The sequence below is a fragment of the Vidua macroura genome, chromosome 15, assembly GCF_024509145.1.
Source record: "Vidua macroura isolate BioBank_ID:100142 chromosome 15, ASM2450914v1, whole genome shotgun sequence".
In the NCBI taxonomy this organism is placed as follows: Eukaryota; Metazoa; Chordata; class Aves; order Passeriformes; family Viduidae; genus Vidua; species Vidua macroura.
The window spans coordinates 3,263,644-3,285,141 of NC_071585.1; the positions used below are offsets into that span (position 1 = coordinate 3,263,644).

General features: G+C 54.3%; 1 protein-coding gene across 1 annotated transcript; it reads right to left on the bottom strand.

The window, feature by feature from the left end:
• Positions 1 to 6,188: 6,188 nt before the first annotated feature.
• Positions 6,189 to 11,711, bottom strand: LOC128814915 (protocadherin-10-like). Its single transcript, XM_053991227.1, has 4 exons — positions 9,225 to 11,711; positions 8,015 to 8,073; positions 7,822 to 7,910; positions 6,189 to 7,611 (listed from the first exon to the last, which is right to left on the bottom strand). Exons 1-4 carry the CDS (start codon positions 11,709 to 11,711, stop codon positions 7,364 to 7,366), a joined length of 2,883 nt encoding a protein of 960 aa, XP_053847202.1. The 3' UTR covers positions 6,189 to 7,363.
• Between the last annotated feature and the right edge of the window lie 9,787 nt (positions 11,712 to 21,498).

A 21,498-nucleotide genomic window follows, 5' to 3' on the forward strand; every position in this document is an offset into this window, starting at 1 on the left:
TACAGTCTCTCAACTGGAAAACAAAAAGTAATGATAATAAAAAAAAAAAAAAAAAAGTATTTTCTAATTCTCTCTGCCTCCATTGTAATTCACAAGAAAATTAAACTAATAACTCTCTCTGTGAGCGTGTTATGCAGATGCCAGGAGTCAGGGATAAATGTATGAAACTCTCCCAGGGAAAGTCCCCGGGAAGGAACCTCTGAGCAGACAACTATTATGCCTTGCAACACTCAGGGCTTCTCCAGCAATGCAATCTGTGCAGAGAGGAGGCTGTTTCAATTTCCTTTCTTCTCCCTCCCCCCCTTTTTGGTTGAATTCCACTTGCAGGCAGCAAAAACTTCCATGATTTTTTGCTGGGCTTATTTCCCACTCCATCTCCATTTCCCATTTGCATATAGAGGCCGTTTTTTTCTTTATGAAAGAAATTCTCCATGCCAACAGAATTGAGCTCTTCAGAAATGGCTCCCAGAGTGGTCTTCCTTCCTAATCCCTTCAGCAACCAGGCAGGAAGGCTTGTGGGGGTGACACGAGGGTCCCCACTCTGTTGCCAGGCTCTGTGCTCTGATTATCCCTGCAGCTCACATCCAAGTTTTATATTCATTTTTTTATCATTTTAAAGAAGAGATAGCATTAAAAAAAAGGGAGTGTGTGATTTGTCTCTGCCCATCTCCAAGAGAGGAGGAGCAGGAACAAATTTCTAGCTCCTCCCTTGCAAGACTGGGAATGTCTTGCTGGTCCCTGTGATTCCCTGTGTGCTTCCAGCCTGGATTTTGGACACCACAGGGCTGGGCACAGCAGGGCTCAGGAGGCACAAGCACAGCAGGTGGGATGGTCCTGTCCCAGCTGGGTGCTGATGGAGCTGTGCCTCATGTGGGTAACATGGAGGGGGCACCATCTCACCAGGATTTGGGAATTTGCAGCCAAATCTTCGTGGATCTTTATGGACATACAGGAAAAGCAGAGCAAAATAGGGATACCTGGAAGTGATTGGGTAAGGCTTCTGCTCAAAGCAGGGTCAGATTTGGTTGAAATGCACTAGGGAGCTACAGCAAATACAAAATTTGGACCCAAAAAGAGGCAGAAAAAAGGCCAGAGAGTGGGCCCTGCAGAGACAGGAGGAGCCTGCTGGAGTCTGCTCAGATATCAGAGGAGCACAAGCATCAGGGGTGTGTGATATCTGAGGGGCATTGAGGGGGTTAAATGGTTCATGTCATGGGGCACAGCGAGCCAAGAGGACTCTTGGGGGACATAGGGAAAGGACTCAGCCCCAGATGATCATCCTTTTGGTGATCTCCTTACATTCTGGAGCAGCTGTCAGACTGTTTTGCACGGAGAGATTAAGAGGAAGAGGAGGTTTAGGTAAACAAGTGGATTATAACATTGCATTTCCTGGAAATAGGAAAAAGATAAATTTTACTTTTAGGAACTAATTTCAGGATTGCATTCCTGAAGTTTGGTCTGTTAGGGGATACTCAAATGGCAAATATTTTCCTCTCATCTCTGATAAAAAGCTAATGTCAGAGAGGTGCTGGGCAAGTCTCCTCTAAATGATATTAAAGGGAGATCAAGAAGGAAAGTGGGGACAAGATGGAATCCTACAGGTGGGATTCAACCTCAGATTAAACTCCTTACATTTAGATCCCTGTGTGAATATGTTCCATCTGTACTCTGGGGAGCTTTGGAGATTTAGTCAATAGAGATTGAACAACTGCAGGGGAAGAGCAGTGATAAATTAATCCTGGAGTCCCCAGCCTTCACCCTCGGCAGTATGCAAAAAATTCCTATCAGCTAAATACCAAGAAATATGGACATGGACTTAAAAGTAAACTCATCAAACCAGTGAGGCTCCCCTGTGCTGCTACAGCCTAAGCTAACCTCTGAATTTCAGATAGACTTGGGCTGGGAAAAGTCCCTGTGTTATTGTCTGCACCATGCTGAACTCCAGTGCTTTTTAGAGGCAAACTTGGACACAGAAATTGGGTGACTCACTGCAATAGAACAGAACAAATTCAGACAGCTCATCTTTTCTCTGGGTTCATGTAACAGTTTAACCCCAATTTTTCTATTTCCCATGCAGCCTGCTATCAGAGAGTCTCTGCATCCTGGCCTATCAGAAATCTACAAATGTTCATAATAATTTTCTTGATAGATGGTTCCTTTTCCTGCTTCCATTTCCTTTGTGTGATTTATTTTCTGTGCTGGCAAAATGTATGATAAGACACTTCTGGAGCTATTTAATGATATTTTCTCTTGTAGACATTATTGAAATGGATGGATTGGATGTGAAGACCTTAGGAACCTTCTGGGAATCTTTGCTCTCTCTCAATTTCTTCTGATGCATTTTTTTTCACCTGTTGTTGCAGATATTTCTAGCAATGAATTAAAATAAATATCTCATCAGGAATGCCTGCAGATCCTCTGAATGTATTTCTGATAGTTGACTGCACAAATGTTTTATTTTTCATTCCGTTTAACATGAGCTTGTTTGCCTTGCTTCCTGGCGCTGGAGAAGCACTCTGAATCCCGAATGCTGAAAGGAAAATCACTGCTATTGTTTAAAACATGCAAAAATGTATCATTTATTCAAATGTAAGATTTGTAAGTCATTGAATTTCATAGGAGAAGAATCATTAGTCAAAGTGCAGGCTGCACTAGGGGTCATATTTAATTTATTTTCAAAGCCTTCATTCGTGCTTTTTGGTCCAGCGTGTCATAAGTTATTCAATACACAAAGGTGTCTACTTATGTCTCAAAGTAATTAAGCTGATTAAGTCATATTATCACTAACAAGAAGCATTAATTCCACTTGAGTGAATGCTGCAAAACAGAGCCAGTGACATTTCCACCACTTAAGCTGAAAACACATTATAGGCTAACTGGGAAGCAAAAGCTTCCCTCAGCCCTGGCCTGTTCTTCCATCTGATCTCTGTGGAGGAGTTGGCAACTGATGTTTTCAGAGCAGTGAAAAAGGAAAAGGTGCAAAGGAGCAGAGAAAATCAGCATGTGACAATCATGCAGACGTTCTGCAGTGTGGCACAGGCTAAGTTATTATGACAGAAGCTAAAGGATATTTATTTCTACAAAACATCTACCGAGATCAAAAAGGAAAGCGGAGGAAGGGATCCAGCCAGGAACAGGCTGCTCTGTTGGTGGGTTCAGGGAGATATTTAAGAGGCAATTTAAAAAGAAATCTGAATTGATCTTGACCAAGTCTTGAATAAATTAAGGCCTGTTCCAGCATCATCTTCAAGAGAGGAGAGGAGAGGAGAGGAGAGGAGAGGAGAGGAGAGGAGAGGAGAGGAGAGGAGAGGAGAGGAGAGGAGAGGAGAGGAGAGGAGAGGAGAGGAGAGGAGAGGAGAGGAGAGGAGAGGAGAGGAGGAGAGGAGAGGAGAGGAGAGGAGAGGAGAGGAGAGGAGAGGAGAGGAGAGGAGAGGAGAGGAGAGGAGAGGAGAGGAGAGGAGAGGAGAGGAGAGGAGAGGAGAGGAGAGGAGAGGAGAGGAGAGGAAAAATAAAAAGAAATTCCTAGCATCTTTGGAGGATCTAATTAACCACTGAGTGCCACAGATTGGGCTGGATCCAAGGTCCATGCAGAGGTTCTCATGGATTTTGGCTCTGTCCTGGCAGTACCACGCCCTCTGGGAGCTGAGACCCACCTGTACCCATGGCTGTAGCCAGCCTGACCCAGCTGCATTCAGAGTGCTGTGTCCATGCTGAGGTTCTCTGGGGAATTTGGCTGCTTCTCGATTCCATGCGTGGCAGATGGGAGTAGAACTGAGCATCAGCCCCTCTGGGTCCTTCCCTCTGGCCTCTTTTCTCTCTACCTCTGGATTCGTTCTGCCTCTCTGGGACACATTTTCAAGTCATTACAGAGATACAAGTGATGTTTCCATCTGAGCAGGCTATTCAGCAGCAGCAAGAGCACATCCCCCTGTTTGTGCTGGTGCCCAGAAGCTCTGTGTGCCTGCCTCCGTGGCCTGAAGCATTTTGCAGCCAACTGCACCACATGGCAGCTTTCCCACTGTCCTAGAAGCAAATCTCAAGCTGGCTGGCAGGTCCCTGAAAGCCAAATTTGCCTCTGGATCTCTGAGAGAGCTGGAACATGTGAGAGGGGCATCCAGAGAGTGTTGTGCTGAGCAGATCTCCAAAGGAGCTCTCATGCCCAGTGCATTACCAGGCTACAGAAACCAGCTAATGCTCATCGGCTGTGCAGGAGTGTTAGCACAGGGAGAGTTGTAAAAATAACTAGTTGTAGGGCAAAGACCTTGCATTTTTAATGAGACCCTGTCCCTGTGGGAGATCTTCAAAGGAGAGCTCATCTATTAGATGGACGATTCTGACCAGACATGCCCTTTGAAGAGGGATAGTAGTGTGGTTGAATTAGATTTATGCAAGTCCTCTCTCCCCTAAAGCATGTCCCTTTTTATTGTCCTTTTTTATCAATATGGTGATTGAAATGAAAGATTGAAACTGAGCTCTTGTCAGTGCAGGTTTTCCTTCAACTGGGCAAAAGCAGATACTGGGGGAATGTGGGGTGTTGGGGCCTGGGCTGGGGGCTGTGTTGCTCAAATCCCTTTTGGAAGATGCCTGAACATGCAAAGCTGGGGGTCAGCAAGAAGTACAGATGTGTGTGTGTGTGTATCTGTCATGGTCAGAAGTAATGGAGAGGACTTGGAGACAATTCAGTGAGCCTTGGTAGTAGGGATTAAAAAATGCCAAGAAAATACTCTGGAGAGTGACAGGGGAGGTGGCAAACCTGTCCCCTTGGTTGCTCGACCCCATGATTTTCCAAAGGCAGAGATGCAAAATGTCACTTTCAAACGCCTGTGGTTTTTGGGGGAGAGATTTGATATCAATTTCCCTTTGGGAAGTCACACCTGGGAATCTGATACAAAAAACCAGTTCCATGTGCTCATTTAGCTCTCGGATGCCATGAAGCACAGGATGTGCTGGGTGCTTTTGCTGTGTGAGCTGGAACACAGCGAGCAGCTGGGCCCTCCTGCAGAGGGCTGCAGTCCTCTCCCAGTGCCTGACCAGCACCACCTAAAAATGCAGGGGAGATACTGCCAGAGTTAATCCAGGAGGGGGGAGGCTTGCTGCCCTGCAGGGAATCAGGTCCATTTGATGCTTTTATTACTTCTTGAGGCTGTTATTAATCTTATTGTATCACTTTACATAATTCCCTTGTTCTTTTGAAGCAGTGGAACAGGCTAATACTGTGCAGAGGTCTCAGGGTAGCTGTTTGGGGTTCTTTTTTACCCTTAACACTCTCTGGAGACCCTTGAAGAATGCACTTGGCAGCATAAAATCCTTCATCCTACTGTCTAATTGGGACAGGGAATATTTCATCTACCCGCAGTGAGCTGGCAGATGTGAGCTGGGACTGAAGTCACCAGAAGCAGCCAGGTCCCTTTCATGTCCAAAGCTTTGTCCTCCCGGGCCCCTGGCTCCCACGAGGCCCCTTTGAGTGCTCCCTGCCCCTGCTTCCACTGAAGAGCACATTGCCCACTTGCAGACAAGGACTTTTCTGGGTTAATCCCAAAAGCCGCACTGCAGCCTCCCCAAGCCAGCCACCAGCAAGTTCAGGGCATGAGAAGGACAACCACAGCCTGGCCACCTCAGGACTTCATCTGGAGGCCAAGTGCTTCCCACATCAAGCCAAGAGACATCCCACCAACAGATACAGGCTTGCCTATCCCCAGGGAGCTGGCCCCTGCACCTGGCACAGATCCAGGTTATCTCTGTGGCCCCTGAGGCAAACTGCTGGGTGCCTATCCAGGGGAAAGGGCAAATTTACCAGAGAAAGCACCGTAACAACCACATTGTTCTGCCATTAGTGCCACATCCAGCCCCTCTCCCCAGCAGCTCGTGGATGCCCACACCATGGTGCAAATTTCCCCCTGCCCTAGCTGGAGCACGGGGCAAGGAGCTGTGTGACATCTCCAGCTCCTTCTGGCCATGACCCCAAAGTGCTCCTGAGTCCAGGGAAGGAGGGAAGGGGACCTTGAGCCCCCAGAATGCAGGTGAAGTGAATAAAATGAGCTCTCGGCATAAAAGGAGCTCTCTGCTCCAGAACTCAGAAGGACAGACGTATTTCCTGGAGCTGGGAGTGCTGCTCCAAGAGCTGTGCAGCAATCCCTGCTGTCGTCTGCAACTCAGGGACAGCCAGGAGCCAGGGTGAGCTATTAAAATACAATTTATTGGTACAAATCAGACATAGTGAAACAAACTCAGTTTAGAAAGAGCTGTCATGTTCTGCACAGATGGATTCAAAATGAACTGTCCCATGACCAGAGCAATTGGCAATGATGACAGACAGACTGGTGGACAGGTGCAGGGTGCACAAGGCAGGGGAGAGACTGTGCTGGGGCTGGAGTGCTGCCCTTGAGGGCTCCTGACTGCCAGCTAAAAGTTCTAAAAGAGAAACAGGGCACACTTGGAGATGTTTGTCCTGCACAGGTGGGGCCCCCAGTGCACCAGTGCAGGGGTTCCTCCAGGCATTCAGGACTTGGGGAGCACAGAGACCCAAGTGAGGGCAGGGCTGGAGGAAGAGACTGTCACCTGTGCTGGGGTCACTCCAATGGCTGGAAACTGTTTTTCATTCAGATGAAGTTGCCTTGGGCTAGAGAGCTACCCAGCAGGGCCTCACCTTGTGCATCTCTCAGGTGCTTAAGCTGGCAGCCCCTCTGGCCATCCAGTCCCTGTGTGCACGTGCTGCTCCTGAGCAAAGGCTGGCTCTGCCCTGGACCCGGGCTATGTCCAGCCCTGCAAGTGTTGGGTCAGGGCTGGAAGAGAAGCACTCATGAAGGCTGGGTTTTGCACTCACTTCCCAGAGAAAACAGACACCAATTACTGCTCTAGACATGCAACACATCCTGCTGGATCTCAGGGACAGAACAATGGTCGCTGTCCCAGTGTGTAAGGCCAGGCTTGGCTGAACCAGGCTTGGTCTGCACACGCTTTCCATGCCCACTGGGACAGAGATACAGGCATGCAGCTCAGTACATTCACACAGCCAGACAAGACAAAGAAGTGACAATGTTTACAGAGATGAATGGTCCCTAAGGGGACATGGGAATGGGTAAACTCAAGGCAGATTTGCTTAAATCTGGTCATATGGACCTCAAACAGCACCTGCTGCCAATACAGCTCTGCAAGATGAGATGGGAGAAATTCCCCTCGGCACCACCCCCCAATCCCTGTAATTTTCAGTCTGTTGCTCCTTAAATCCTTCCCACATGCTCTGTTGAGCCACTCTCCCAGCAGCCCCATAAAGTCTTGAGTGGACCATGCATGGAGGCGTGTGCTGTGGGTGGACCTGGCAGCTGAAATAATGCAGAAGATTCCAAGGATAGAGCCATCCAGGCTATTTCAGGTCATTGTTGATAACCACACTGTCATGCATGTCACAATAAGTTGTCATCTTCTTCCTCTTGCCAAAGGTGGAGAAGCTGTTTTTGTTCTCCCGGCCTGGGAAGAGGGGCCCATCCTTGCTGGAAAGCAGAGTGGGGGTGCCAGGGATGTAAACGTTGTGCTGATAATCCAGGGCTGGGTACAAGGGGCTGTACTGGGGTGTCCAGATGCTGTTGGGGCCTGCTGAAGCCTTCTGAAACTCTGGAGAAAAGATGAGTGTAAGATTGGCTCAGGTCACATCCACATCCCAGCATGCAAGTCCTGTATCACCAACCTCCATCCTGGTGCCTGGACACCCCTTCCACCCACAAAACTTCACCACTGCAAGGAACAGGGATGTGATGCCCCCACTGCACCTCCAAAAGCGACCAGAGGGTCTGGTCTTGCCAGCCCCAGTATCCCAATACTAACCAGAGACCGGGGTCACCAGTGTGCACAGCCTCTCGTGCTCCTTCTGGAGGGCTCTACGGATTTCCCCCACATCTTCCAGGCTCTGGGAGCTAAAGAGAAGAGACTGGTTCAAAGCTGTGTCAGACATGACTTCCCCATTCCCATATCCCCCTTCCACCTGCTTCCTCTGTTCTCCCAGTGCTGGATTCAGTACCTTTTCAGGGCAGGTCTCTGTGTGTTTGGAGGCAGCCAGTCTGTGTTGGGCTGCTTGGCCTGGAAAACACAGGGAAGAGCAAGGCTGGTTATTGGGACCCTCTGTCAATCAGTCCTGGGACTCTTTGTCAAAAAACCCAGCCCTGCCAGCACAAGGCTTCAGCAGGCAGGGATGCAGGACCACATCTCCACTTTCCCTGTGCTCTTTGTGGAGAATTAGCAGCACATTCCTGTTTTGGGCAAACTGAGACAGCATGGAATCAGCCTGTTCCCTTCTGGACCTTCCTCACCCTCCTGAGATATCGGAGTGGTTCTGGGCTTGTCCTCTGCCTCTGGGAGTTTTAAGCCTGTCATTCTGCAGAGAGACAGGTTGTTTTCCTATTTCTTCTAATTTTCAAAAGCCTTTTTTGCATGTGCAATGTTTACTTAGCCCAGGTCTGAGGTACTAAATGGTGAGAGATGCAGAAATCGGCTCTGTGCTTGATGTCCCAGGAGGGCTGCAAAAGCTGCAGGAAAATCTAATTAAATATTAGGGAAGAGAGTCCAGGGGTGCAAGGAGACACATGGAGAGACTCTCTTGGCAGAGAGTCTTGGGCTCTCCTCGGAAGGGCTGGTTTATTAAAAGTCAAACGTAAGTGGATTAGACGCCTCATCACTCTCCATCCTTGTAATCGTGTTTTGGAGAGTCTTTCATCGGGAAAATTAGACATTCCTCATTTCAATACCTAACAAATGTTGACATCAAAATCCTGCCCCACAGACCCCACTCCCTGCCTGCTGGCACAGCCTGGTGCAGAACAGCAGCCAGGCCCGGGACACTGCAGAGCCCTGCCAGCACAGGGGAAGCAGAGCAGCAGCGATGCTCACACTGTCCCAGTGTGAATTGCTTACCCGCGCGGAGGAGAAGCCACCCCCACTATCCCACCGCCCCTAGGGCACCGGAGCATCTCCGTTGCCTCTAATGGGTACAAAAGACGGTGAGAAGGGATTTCCTCTCCCCTCAGCCGAGCCCGGCGCTCCCCCGGTAATTAGACCCGTCGGGAAGCTCGGTGGAGATCCCGCTGCCTGACGGCTCCTAATTCCCGCACTGATCAAAGGCGCCGGTTGTTCTCTGGGAGAAGCCGTGCCTGGCTTCCCTCGTGGCAGAGGCTGAGGGAGGGGGCTGGGGGGACCTGCGGAGCGCTGCTAAGCACTGCTGGCCATTATGTTACCTCTTTGGAGACCTGGAGATGCTGGTCTGGCCGGGACCGCTTCCCGGGATCCTTCTCGTTGTTCCGGGGGGGGCTGCAGGGTTTGAGGAACATGAAGTCACTCTGAGCAGACTCAGGACCGAGGCAGACCTTGTAGCAGTAGCCTGGGGGGCCGCCCGCAGGCACATCAAGGCAGGTGGCAGCCGTGGTCCCCGCAGGGGGCTGTGCCGTCAGGTTGGAAGTCTTCAGGCCATCAGAGGAGGGTCTGGACCCGGGACAGCAGTGGCAGCGAGGTGGCAAGCAGCTGTCCCCTTGGCGGGGACGCCGCTCTCCACGGCAGCGAATGGCTGTGAGGATGAGGATGGCGAGAAGGAAGGTGAAGGAGATGGAGCCCAGGGAGACAAGGAGATACAGAGTGAGCGGGGAAGATGAGGAGACCTCTGGAGGGAGGCTGAACTCGCTGAAGTCAGAGAGAGTCTGCGGCATGGTTTCCACCACCGAAAGCAGGAGGGACACGGTGGCAGAGAGCGCTGGCTGCCCTCCATCCCGCACCTGCACCACCAGCTGCTGCCGGCTCGCATCCTGCTCCAGAAAGGAGCGGAGTGTGCGCAGCTCACCCGTGTCGGGCGCCACGCTGAAGAGGGTGAAGTCAGTAGCCTGGAGGAGCTGGTAGGAGAGGCGAGAGTTCAGCCCCGCATCCGCATCCACCGCCGACACCGTGCCCACGAGGTAGCCAGGCCTGGCTGATCGCGGCACCAGCTCAGTGGCAACAGAGCCGTTGCGCGGCATGGGGGAAACGATGACCGGAGCATTGTCATTCTGGTCCAACACAAAGATGTGGACGGTGACGTTGGCACTGAGTGGGGGAAACCCCGCGTCCTGTGCTTGCACCTGGATCTGGAAGCTGCGGATCTGCTCGTAGTCGAGGGAGCGCAGGGCGTACATGTGCCCGCTGTCTGAGTTGATAGACACATAGGTGCCCACAGGCATGCCATGGATGTGCCCGTCGGCAATGGAGTAGGACAGGTAGGCATTTTGTTGGCAGTCAGGGTCTAACGCACTGACAGAGCAGATGGAGGCACCTGGTGCGTTGTTCTCCATCACATAGACACTGTAGGAGGGCTGGAGGAAGCGCGGGGCGTTGTCGTTCACGTCAGACACGGGGATGGTGAGGGTGCTGCGGGTCAGCAGGGCAGGCGAGCCCATGTCTCGAGCCGTGATGCTTACGTTGTACTCGGGCACAACCTCCCGGTCCAGCGCTTGCGTGGTGACCAGCGTGTAGTAGTTCCGGAAGGAGGAGCGGAGCTCGAATGGCACATTGGGGCCGACCTCACAGCTCACACGCCCGTTGTCCCCAGAGTCCCGGTCCAGAACACTGATGACAGCGATCACAGTGCCTGGGGGGGCATCCTCCAGCACGGGTGTGGACACAGAGGTGAGGGTCACCTCTGGCGCATTGTCATTGACATCAAGGAGGTGCACAAGCACCCTGCAGTGCACAGCCACAGCCGAGGGCCCGCGGTCCTTGGCTTGCACATAGAGCTCGTGGAGGCTGGCCCGCTCATAGTCCAGGCGGCCCTTCAGCAGCACCTGCCCGCTCCGGGGCTCCACGTGGAAGAGCTCCCGGACACGTGGCGGCGCGTGCCCACTGAAGGAGTACTCAATCTCCCCGTTGGGGCCCTCATCCAGGTCAGTGGCATTGAGCTGGATGACCAGAGTGCCAGCAGGAGCATCCTCAGGAAGGCTCACACCGTAGGAGGGCTGGTCAAAGGCAGGCACGTTGTCGTTGGCATCCAGCACCGTGATGACGATGTGCGCCGTGCCTGAGCGTTCGGGGACGCCGCCATCGAGAGCGGTGAGCAGCACCCGGTGCACGCGCTGCTGCTCACGGTCCAGGGCACGCTCCAGCACCAGCTCTGCAAACTTGCTGGCATCACTGCGTGTCTGCACCTCAAGTGAAAAGAAGCCATTGGGGCTGAGGCGGTAGGTGTGCACAGAGTTGGTGCCCACGTCAGGATCCTGGGCGCTCTCCAGTGGGAAGCGAGCTCCAAGCACGGCAGACTCGGCCACCTCCAGCACATATTCCTGCCAAGGGAAGGTGGGTGCGTGGTCGTTGATGTCCAGCACCTCCACCTCGACGCGGTAGAGCTCCAGTGGGCTCTCGACGAGGAGCTGCAGGTGGAGCAGGCAGGTCCCCCCGGCCTCGCACACCTCCTCCCGGTCAATCCGCTCGTTCACAAAGAGGATCCCGTTCTCCAGGTTCACCTCCAGGTGCTGCCTGGCCCCGGCCCGTGACACGATGCGGAACCTCCTCGCCGACAGGGTGGACACATCCAGTCCCAGGTCCTCACCCAGGTTGGCCACGAAGGCTCCGTGCTCCAGCTCCTCCGGCACGGCGTAGCGCAGCTGCCCCCGCACCGGGTGGTGCGCCGGGAGCCCGGCCAACAGGAGGAAGAGGAGGGAGCGGAGGAAGAGCTGCCCCCGCCCGGAGCCTGTCCCGGCCCCCATGGCCCCGCGGCAGTCCCGGGAACGAGGAGTCGCACCCGCGCCGCTGCCTCCTCCCTCGCCTTCGCTTGCCTCTTGCACTTTCAAAGAGTTTAGGGCTCCCGGGGGCGGCGGAGGAGGGCCTTGCCCAGAGCTGCGGGGCCGAACCGCGGCCACCGGCAGTGGCTTAACCCTTTCTTTGCTGGCCCTCTCAAGGGGCTGCAATCCGGGTCCCGGGGCCACAGCAGAATCTGTTTACCGGAGCCAGACGCACCTGGGGACGGGACCACCTTCGGAGAGATCCCGTTAACGGCGGTGGGAGCTCCAGCAAGACCGATCGCTGCCCGGGGCACCGGTATTACCCCGCAGATGCTGCGTTCGTCCCCGCGGTAGATTAAGAGGAGCCCAGATCGCGGCTGCTGCCAAATCCCCCGGCCGCGTCCCCCGCCGTGCCGGTCCTAACCTTTACCAGATGGTTAAGCCCCTCCAGACTTGATTACATTTCCCTGCACACCGTTTTCCTTGTAATGCGGAGTTTTTAATTACAGGAGCAGGGGGATTACAGCCCTGGATAAAGCTGAGCCCATCAGCGCGGAGGCACAGAGACCCCCCCTTCTTTCCCTGCCTCCTTCCCACCCCCGACACCCCTCTTGCCCACAGCCCCGCGTCCCAAATCCCGCTCCCCCACCGGGCACCCCAGCGTCAGCCCCCTCGGGCTCTCGGCACACGATCCTGCCCAGATACCCCAGGATCTGCCTCCCCACACCCCCAGCGGTGCCCCCACCGCGGGCACAAACTTTCCACCCCCCGCGGAAGGTGAGGAGGAGGCGGGAGCAGAGCGAGCCGCGGGTCCCCCGCCGGCCCCCGAAGCGCGACAGACGGCGGCCCCTGCGCCCCCCCTTCCCCTCCCCGCCCCGGTACCGCTCACGGTCCCTCCGCTGGCCGATCCGTTCTCCCCGCAGACCCGTCTCCAGCCGCCGCCGCGCCCGGGCAGCTCCGTGAGTCGCCTCCCTCCGTCGCCGTCCCCGGGGGCGCTCGGTAACGGGACGGGGCGGCCGCTGCCCCCGCCCCGCGGCTGCTCAGGGTGCGGATAATCCCCTAACGATCTAGTTAAAGGCTCGAAGGGGCTCGGAGCGGCTTTAGCCGGGCACTGATATTTCACCGCCTTTGTCTCTGCTTACCGGTCCCCGTTGGGAAGGGAACCGCCGGCCCCAACCGCCCCCCCCCACCTTGCTCCCCACGGGGACCCGAGTGGGAAGCAGGATCCAGAGCCGACCGGGAGACCGAAGGAGGCAGGAGGCGGCGGAGCTGGTGGGGTTTGCCGGGCTGGGAAAAGGATTTGGTCCCTGGGAGTGCAGCGAGACCCACGCGGGACGTGCCGCGCTCGTGGGGTCGCCGGTCGGGGAGGAGGGCTGGCGGGGCGGGCAGGTGGAAGGAGCGGAGCGCCTGGGGCACGCGTGGGCTCGGGCCGCTCACGGGTGGAATCGGGACGGCTCCCGGTACGTGAAGCCCAGCCTGCATCGGCAGCGCCGGTCACTGCCAGCCTGTCCCCCGCGCCATCTCCCACGCCAAGACCACCCCTGGCGGCGTCGTTGTCACCCCCGCCCCGATCTGTTTCTTTCTAATTCCCCTCCAATCCCCGATTTGCGCCCCCCCTGCCCGCCCCCCTCCCTCCGTCCATCACCGCCCAGCCCTCCCGGGGCTGAGACGCCGGAGGTGGGATGGAGCGGGTAGCGCTCCTCCGGGAGCCCCCTCGAGTGCTGCTCAGGCCAGAGGGGGATTGAGGGTGGGGGCGAGACGGGACACAGGAATTTTCGGGGGGTCTTATTTCATTCCCTTCAGTCCTTCCCCCGTCTCCGACCAAAATGCATTCTGCAAAATCATTGGAGCGGCTCTGGTCCTATTGTTTGATTTAGAGTAAAATATTCACCACCACCTCCTGCTCCTCCAGGTGCACCGGCAGGATCCGAGCCCCCCCCGACTCCCTGCCCGGTCCTTCCCGCCCTTCTCCAGCTCTGCTTGGTAATGCACCCCCCACCCCTGCACATCTTCATCCCTGCTTCCTTGCGGGGAGAACCGTGTCATGTCCTTCCCTCCCCTAAGGGAGATCACAGGATAGTCCCATCCTGTTCCTTTTCCTCATCTCCCCAGACCTTGTAGTCTCTTCCAGCTCCCCTCCCAGACCCCAGGATTCCAGGGGACCAAGGTCAAACCAAGGGGTGGGGGGGTGGGAGGGGTCAGGGAGAACAGACTTGTTCCAAGGATCACTTTCCTGAAGGAAATGGCTCGGGCTGGGGGTGCTGCAGAGGGGTGAGGAATCCAAAGAAGAGCCTTTTTTGGGGGAACATAGCAGAGGAGGGTGAGCAGCAGGATGGGGGGGATGGAATGGGGACAGTGCACCACTAACACTCCACTTCATACCCTCTAGATTTTAAGGCCCTTCTTGTGGTGCAGAAGAGTGTTCAGCTGCCAGCCCTGTTCTCCCGGGGTAGGGAATCAGGATGCGGCTAGGAGCTTGTTTTTGGAAAATGCTGGAAGCTAGAAGGGGGTCTGTCTCTCTGAGATGTCTTGGCACAGGCGGGCGGGTGGCCAGTTGCCTCAGGTCAGCACTGATGTGCCTTGGCAAGGCCAGCCGGAGAGATCAGGGTGGGATGTAGCAGGAGATGCCGCAGGTTGAGCTGCCTTGGAAAAGTCATGCGGAGAGAAAAGGACTGGGGGGAGACCAACACTCTGCTGCCTGTGGGCACTAAACCTTGCCCAGCCACCACTGTCACTCCATTTTCCTGCCTGCTGCGTTCTGGGGCAGCAGAAGGGGCTGCAAGAAACGCTGTCCCTGCCAGACCACACAGCCCCTCCCCCAGGTCCCCAGGGCGCCCGTCTGCCCAGCCGTGCATGTGGCTGCGCTGCTCCCTCCTCGCTCCAAGCGGGAGCAGTTATAGTTTGTGGTGCCCAAGAGGGCAAACACAGTGGAAGCGGGGGGGGGTCTCCTGGTGGGAATGAGAGCAGCCCTGGCCCTGCAGCTGGGAAGTCACTCAGGGGTTGCTTCTGTAGGGTCAAGTGCTGGGGATTCGGTCTGTGAAGCCACAATCATCTCTGCAGCAGGATGCCATGACCAGAGCTCCTTCCACTTCAAAACCTTTGGTTCTCTGCCTTCCCATGGGAGGAAAACCCATGTCCTGAAGGGGATGGTGGCTGTCTTGGCATGTTTACCAGGGCTGGTGGGCACTCTGCCTGCCCTTGTGTGCTGGGATGCAAGATATGATACATGCCCATCTCCTTTCAGAAGTGCACAGGGACAGGATGAGAAAGTAAGGACATGAGCTGGAGAAAAGAAATTCTTATTAAGGAAATAATCTTCATCATGAGGGTGTCACAGGGACCAGACTGGGGCAGGGATTGTCATTCTGCAGGTCCTCCTGAGCTGCTGAATCTAGCTCTGAATAGGGATGCCCCAAGGTCCTCCAGAAGTCCCAACAGAAAAAACCCCTGTGAACCTGTGAAGTTCCAGTCACTGAGCAGAGGTAAGTAGGTCACCAAAGCAAGGGAAAGAGCTGCCCAGAGAGCCCAGGCTTCCAGAGCACAGGTACCAGATTTGTCAGGGGCCACTTCTCACAGGCACCATGCCCAGGGGTGGATGGAGCAATGAAGGATGCCAGGACTCTATTCCCACTGGAAGTCCTTGTCCATGGGCTTTGCTCTGCAAGGTGCTGGAGTTGCTTACCACCCTCCTCTTCCTCTGCAGTGGTGCAGGAAGAACTTTTGCACCAGGCATGATATGTTCATGAAGTTCCAGGGGTTTTTTATGTGAGAAGACATTGCTGAGGTGACCAACTCAAGGCTTACTACTGGTAGAAGGCACTTGACTCTCCTGGCCAGACACACACAGGGGCAACTCCCCCAGTCCCTTTGCCTGGGACAGATGGAAACTGAAACAGGCTCAGTTCTGAGCAGACCCTCTCTAGCTGTCACCTCCTTTTGAGCATTTTCAGGACTTAGGGCCCTGCTCAGCCTCTAAGGGAGCAGTTCTGACTCCCTGTAGGACACAGACTTCAATGGCAGCTCAGGAAGCCAAGTCTCCCCTCCTGCTCTCGAGGGGGAGAATTTCTTGCAAACCCAAGCTGCCAAAGGAGCTGCTCTCATGGCTGGTATCTTGTTCCACTTGAAGTGAACAGACTTGGGACCAAAAGCAAAAGAAGGGGTGTGTCCCCATTATCCTGAGAGCTGGGACTACTCACTTTGCTGTGGGCATCCTCTTAGAGGGTGTCCCTAAAATATCCTGAGGGAATGTCTCCTTTCTGCTGGGAAGGATGAAGGAACAGTGAGCAGGAAAGAAAGGTGGGCAACAGTGTAGTGATTGCCTGGGGGAAGAGCAGCTTTGTGAGAGAGGAGGTGACACCTCTCCTCTACCAGGCACCAGCGTGACTGCTGTTGGAATATATGCACAACTCTTGTGCCTGAAGTTCTGAAAGGCTAAAATACTGATTTAAGGCTTGGAACAATACCTTACAGGGAGAAGTGTAAGTGGAACTGCCTGAACTCTGTGGAGAAAGAAACCAGAGGAGAAATGATGGTAGGGCCAGGGAGGTGTTACCAGGAGGAAATGCTTTGAACAGTTAGAAGGAACGCAGAACCATGGCTTGAGCTTGACAGCTTCATGTACTGGGCAGTGAGAGAGAGGACCAAGCTGTCAGGACTTTTGATGTTGTCTATGTCTTTTGGTGTCCACAGATCCATGTAGAACAAAAGATTCCCAAGTTCCCCAGTGTATCATGCTAAAGTGGGAAGACAGGGCCTGGGAAGAGTGGTTCTGATTGATCTCACCTCCTCCAGCAGAGAAACCCCTGCAGCTCTTCCAGTCATGTTGAAGCTGGGACCCCAGTGAGGAGGCCAAGGGGCAGAAGTCAGAGTGGATGCTTCCCCACAGACACCTTGCATCAACATCCAAAAAAAACTGTGTGCAGTTAACACTGAAGTCCCACATCCCTGGCATAGGTTGGTGGTTTCAGAAGGGAAAGGCATGAAAAGGCATGTTCTCATTTATCTCCATTTCTAAAATTTAATTCTTCCAGTCCTGGACAGATATGGGAAGTTTCCTGCTTCCCCGTCCCTTCTTGCACTTCATTTCTCTGTCTCCATTCCCAGGACAGGAACCACCTCTACCCTCCCACTCTCTCCTGGCCCGTGCCAGGGAATTTATCTCCCTGAGACACGCCCCACCATCCCCATCTTCTCCAGGGAGCTTTGCAGATCCTCCAGGCCTCCCTTTCTCCCCCACCAGCCCTACTTCTTTCCTCTCTGTCTGAGAGATCAGTCATCGAGGGTGTCAACGCACACGCACCCGACTCCCCCGGGAGGATGGGGAGCTGGAAGCTGGGGGTGGTGTTCTGCTGTGAGAAGGCAAAGCTGCCATCAGCAGCCGCTTTGATCTGGAGACAATTACAGACGAGTGTAGGACCCTGCTCCACTCAGCCAATAAATAATGGAATTTCTGTGTTGACACAGACAGATTTCCCCCAAACTGTCAGAGAAGGGGAGACAGAGTGAGTGAACAGGAGCCCGAGAGGCTGGAGGGAAGGGGAGAGAAGCAGGAAGGGGAAGGAATGAAGTGGGCCTGTGGGAAAACAGGGAGAAGGGATAAAAAAAAGAAGTTTGGGAAGGCAACACTGATGGGGGGAGCTGGGCAGGGATGAGAAGAAGCCTAAGGAACACATATTTGTAGAGGGGAAGGAAAATCAAGACAGGAACTGTGGGTGGAAAGGCGGGGGGGGGGGGGGGAGTGCTGCATACGCAGCTGGAAGCAGAGGGAAAAAAATCTGAAGGTGGAAAAGAAAGAGAAGGAGGAACAAAGGCAAGGCAGTGTCCCCGGGGCTCCCCGGCTGCCTGGCAGATCACACGCTCTCCGAGCAGGGACCATATTCCCGCAGCCCTCCGCAGAGCGGCCCTGACCCCCCCGAGGCGCTCAGCACTGCGGAGCCGGCCATGGGAGGCATGCATGAGTTGGTGAAATGGTGCCACTGGTGTGCAGCCAACAGCAGAAATTTGCTCTGAGATCACAAGTCCCTGAAAAACCTCCTGCGGATGGCCTGTCCCCATGCTCCCCCTGCTCCTCCCCATCTCCCTCTCCCTGCTCCCTCTCCAGCCTGGAGCTGTTTGTTCTCTGGCTGGTGATGGTTTTGTACTTCACTTACGACAAAGCAAAACCTCCCTTGTGCTCAGGAGCCCCACACCGAGCCCAGCAGAAACCATCCATCCAGCAACCCTCCAACCTGGATGTGGCAACAGACCTGACAGGGACGGGAGAGGCACTGGGGTTGTCTCCTTCCTCCCAGTTTGGAACACTCAAGAGCCCTACTTGTTCCCTCTTAGCCCCATCTGTGGCCTGAGCTGGCTCAGCCCCAGAAATTTTGTGTGTGGAGTATGGCCCAGCTTGCCGAGGTCTCCAGGCCAAGCACCACTTCACTGTGGGTGTCCCTGGCTCCCAGCTTGATCCTTTTTGCAAAAGCTGGCATCCAAGTTTCCCATCCAGGCCCCAGATGGGAAGCAAATACCTCCCAGCCCAGGCATTCTCCCCTCTGTAAATCTTCACCTTGCCCTATCTCTGCCTCCCACCCCTTCCTCGACCACTGCCCAGAGAAGCTGTGCCTGCCCCATCCCTGGAAGTGTCCAAGGCCAGACTGGATGGGGCTTGGAGCAACCTGGTCTGGTGGAAGGTGTCCCTGCCCATGGCAGGGCGTTGGAACCGGCTCATCTTCAAGGTCCCTTCCAACCCAAACCATTCCAGGATCCTGTGATTCCTATTCTGATTTGCAGCAACCCCAACTCTAATCAGAGCTGAACCTCTGCCTTTGCACAGATCAGATTCTCCCCCTTGCTGCCCCCACACAAGGAAGGCAGGACAGGATGCAGATTGGGCCAAGCATTGACTGATCCAGGTGGCTCTCAGTACACAGCTCTCCACAGAGCTGGGAGGGGGCAGGAATACTGGCTCTGGAGTTGTGTGGGATGGTGCCACAGCACTGATGGGACTGATGGGAGCGTGGGACACCCAGGAGCCTCGGCAGAGCAGGGGTTGGTGGCACAGACTCCTGGCACCACTGCACCAGGTCAAAGCCAGGCAGGAGGGAGGATTCCCAGGGATATTGCCTATGGATGTTGTTTAGCTTTAACACTGGCAAATGGCAGGAATGCCTGCCTAACTGGGGCAGCAGTAGCTTGTGGCCTGAGCAGTGGGAGGACTGGAGCTCCTGCCAAGCGCTTAAATCTTCCAGGATGTAAAACTGGTGTAAATTGCTGAAAAAACAGGTCTTTCTGCTAATAAAGTCACAGGGAATGATTCAGCTAGCCCAGACACGGTAACACACAGGGCCAGGCTGGGACCCCTTCTCCAGAATCATTTCAAGTCCCTGGTCCCAGTCATCTTACTGGCACGGTGGGAATGCTGCTGCTGCTCCTCTAGTCCCAAGCAGGATGCAGAGAGAGTGAGGGGAAGGTGGATCAGCAGGAGAGGGCAGGATTGAGGAAGTGCCCAGAAGCCTCCTAGGGTGCCCAGGAAGGAAAGAAAGAGCAGCTGGGTATGTATGCTCAGCCCCTCCATGAAGCCTCAGCCCTTCATCCCAGGATGAGGCCAGGGAAGATGTCAGGGAGAGAGGAAGTGGAGGTGACAAGACAGATTGATGTTTTTTCTGGGGTCTGCTGTGACACCTGAGTACTTCTCTAACACTACCATGAAGATTTAGCAGGATGGAGATGAGGGAGGCTCAAGCTGAGCACAGTCCCCAGCCTTCCTCCAGGTCCTCCATGCCACAGGTCACAAGGAACTTGCACCTCTGCCCAAGCACTGGGAACAAGCACCAAGCTGGCTCCAGGTACCTCAAAGCACTTTCACATTGAGAGTAGGCAGGACATCCCAGCCTGGATGAGCAAACAATGCAAAACATCTCTCCTTACTCCACCAGATCCCAATTTTAACTTGTGGAAGAGCTAGTGAGAACCAGTAGGGACACAGCACACTGGCCTTGTTCACTGGTGAGAAGAAGAAGGGGAGCTGCAGAGTTGGGTCTTCTCTCTTTCCAAGATAAACCCCAAGTCCTGACCCATACGGGTACATCCAGCACCTTAAATTCAACATGGAGATGGCAAATGCTAACAAGGAGTCATTGAGAACCACTGCTCCAGACTGGGGGCAGAGAGCCAAGAGTTAACACCTCACTAAGCAGTGGTGGAAGCAAAGGGTTAACACGGCTGGTACAGGGAATGTTATCTGTCTCTTCTCTAAATATTATTTCCTCCCATGAAACCAGCTTTTCATCCTTGGCTAGAGGCAGCTCCCGCTGCTGGGAATCCAGCAGGAGCTTGTATCTGCTGCTGCACACACCACTGCTCCCAGCAAGCTGCCGAGACAAAGAAGCTGCACTCCCCCGGCACGAGCAGCCCCAGCACGGGGAGCTGGGGCTGGGGCTTTGGCCCCCAGGGTGCAGGTGGCCTCGGGATGGGCTTGGGGATGACAGGCTTTACACCAAAGAGGAATCTCGTTATTGAAAGCACTGTGCTGTGGAGGGATTTCCTCCCTGTCTTGCAGGGACCAGGAGCGGCAGGCAGGGACAGGCAGGGCCCAGTGGCAGGAGGCTGTGCAAACCTCACCACCACCCCAGGAAAGTTTCTGTGGGGCTGCTCATTTCACACCTCGCCCCTTGGGTGTGCCAGGATGGACAAGAAGATCAGGATACACCGTGGGAAAACCAAGACAGCAGTCACTGGCTCCAAGGTCACAAGCTGGAAAAGACGGGGGGTGGGGGGCAGCCTCTGCCCCCTTCTCAGCAGCATAAACCGAACAGCTGCATTGAGGGGCTGGCTGTCTGCAAAGCTGGTGGCTGGAATAAAATGGCTGCTGCTAAATCTTCTCTGAAACATCCTAAACTTTTAATGTGCATGAAACCACGGCAGCATCCCTTTCGCACCCCGGAGGGCACAAAGGCGCGAGCGTCTCCGCTCTCCCATTCAGCCGGAGCCACGTGCTGCAGCCTGAACAGCGCTAGGAACGTGGCTGGAATGAAAGTCGCCCTCCCAGCCCGTGTGCTCAGAGAGCCAAAGTCAAAGGATTGCCAAGTTAAAAGGGTCAAACCTCCAAGGACAGCTGTATCTGACTGGCTATATATCATTTCAATAGCATCTTCAACGGGGATTATAATCTGAATTGAAGCGGAAAGACCTGAGGCAATGAAGCTGTCAGCAGGCTAAGATTAAGGAATTAAAACAGCAGCACAACATTACAGGATTTGTTCTAGATGTATTAGAAAGAGCAGGCTAAACACTGCAGCCTTCCCCAGGCTGGAAATTTCATACGAGCACACAGAAGGGCAAGTGCAAGGATTTCATCAATATACATAAAAAGAGAGAAGAGAGCGAGACAGAGCTACGAAAACCCAGCCATGCAAAATATAAATCCTAACTGCAGACGGAAATGAGTCACACAAGGTTTGACTGAGGTAAATAAAAGCAGAAATGAAGTGGATTTAGGGGAAGGCAGAGGTGAAAAGACACTGACAGCCAGTAGACAGGAAAAAAATGGCCTTTAATACACTAAGGCTGGTAAAATCTGGAGTGAAGCCCAGCCTGTCTTGGATTGCCTGATGAGAATGAAGGTCCCCAGCCCTGAACTCCCTTCCCCTTCCATATTCTTACACCCATCTCCAGAATTCCTTTAAGCCAAGAATGATGGCAGTGGTCTGCCTAGGGCAGCTGGGAGCTGAGCCAAGAGAGGAAGGCACACACCTCACCTCTGTCCCCACTGGGTCTCCAGAGGCCACCCCAG

Excerpts from the sequence above, each read along its gene's own strand:
- LOC128814915 (XM_053991227.1), bottom strand. The coding sequence starts at position 11,711 with ATGGGGGCCGGGACAGGCTCCGGGCGGGGGCAGCTCTTCCTCCGCTCC. Across the intron at positions 8,074-9,224 it reads ATCTCCAGGTCTCCAAAGAG|GCCAAGCAGCCCAACACAGA; the intron begins GTAACATAATGG and ends TGTGTTTTCCAG. Across the intron at positions 7,612-7,821 it reads ACTGGTGACCCCGGTCTCTG|AGTTTCAGAAGGCTTCAGCA; the intron begins GTTAGTATTGGG and ends TCTTTTCTCCAG.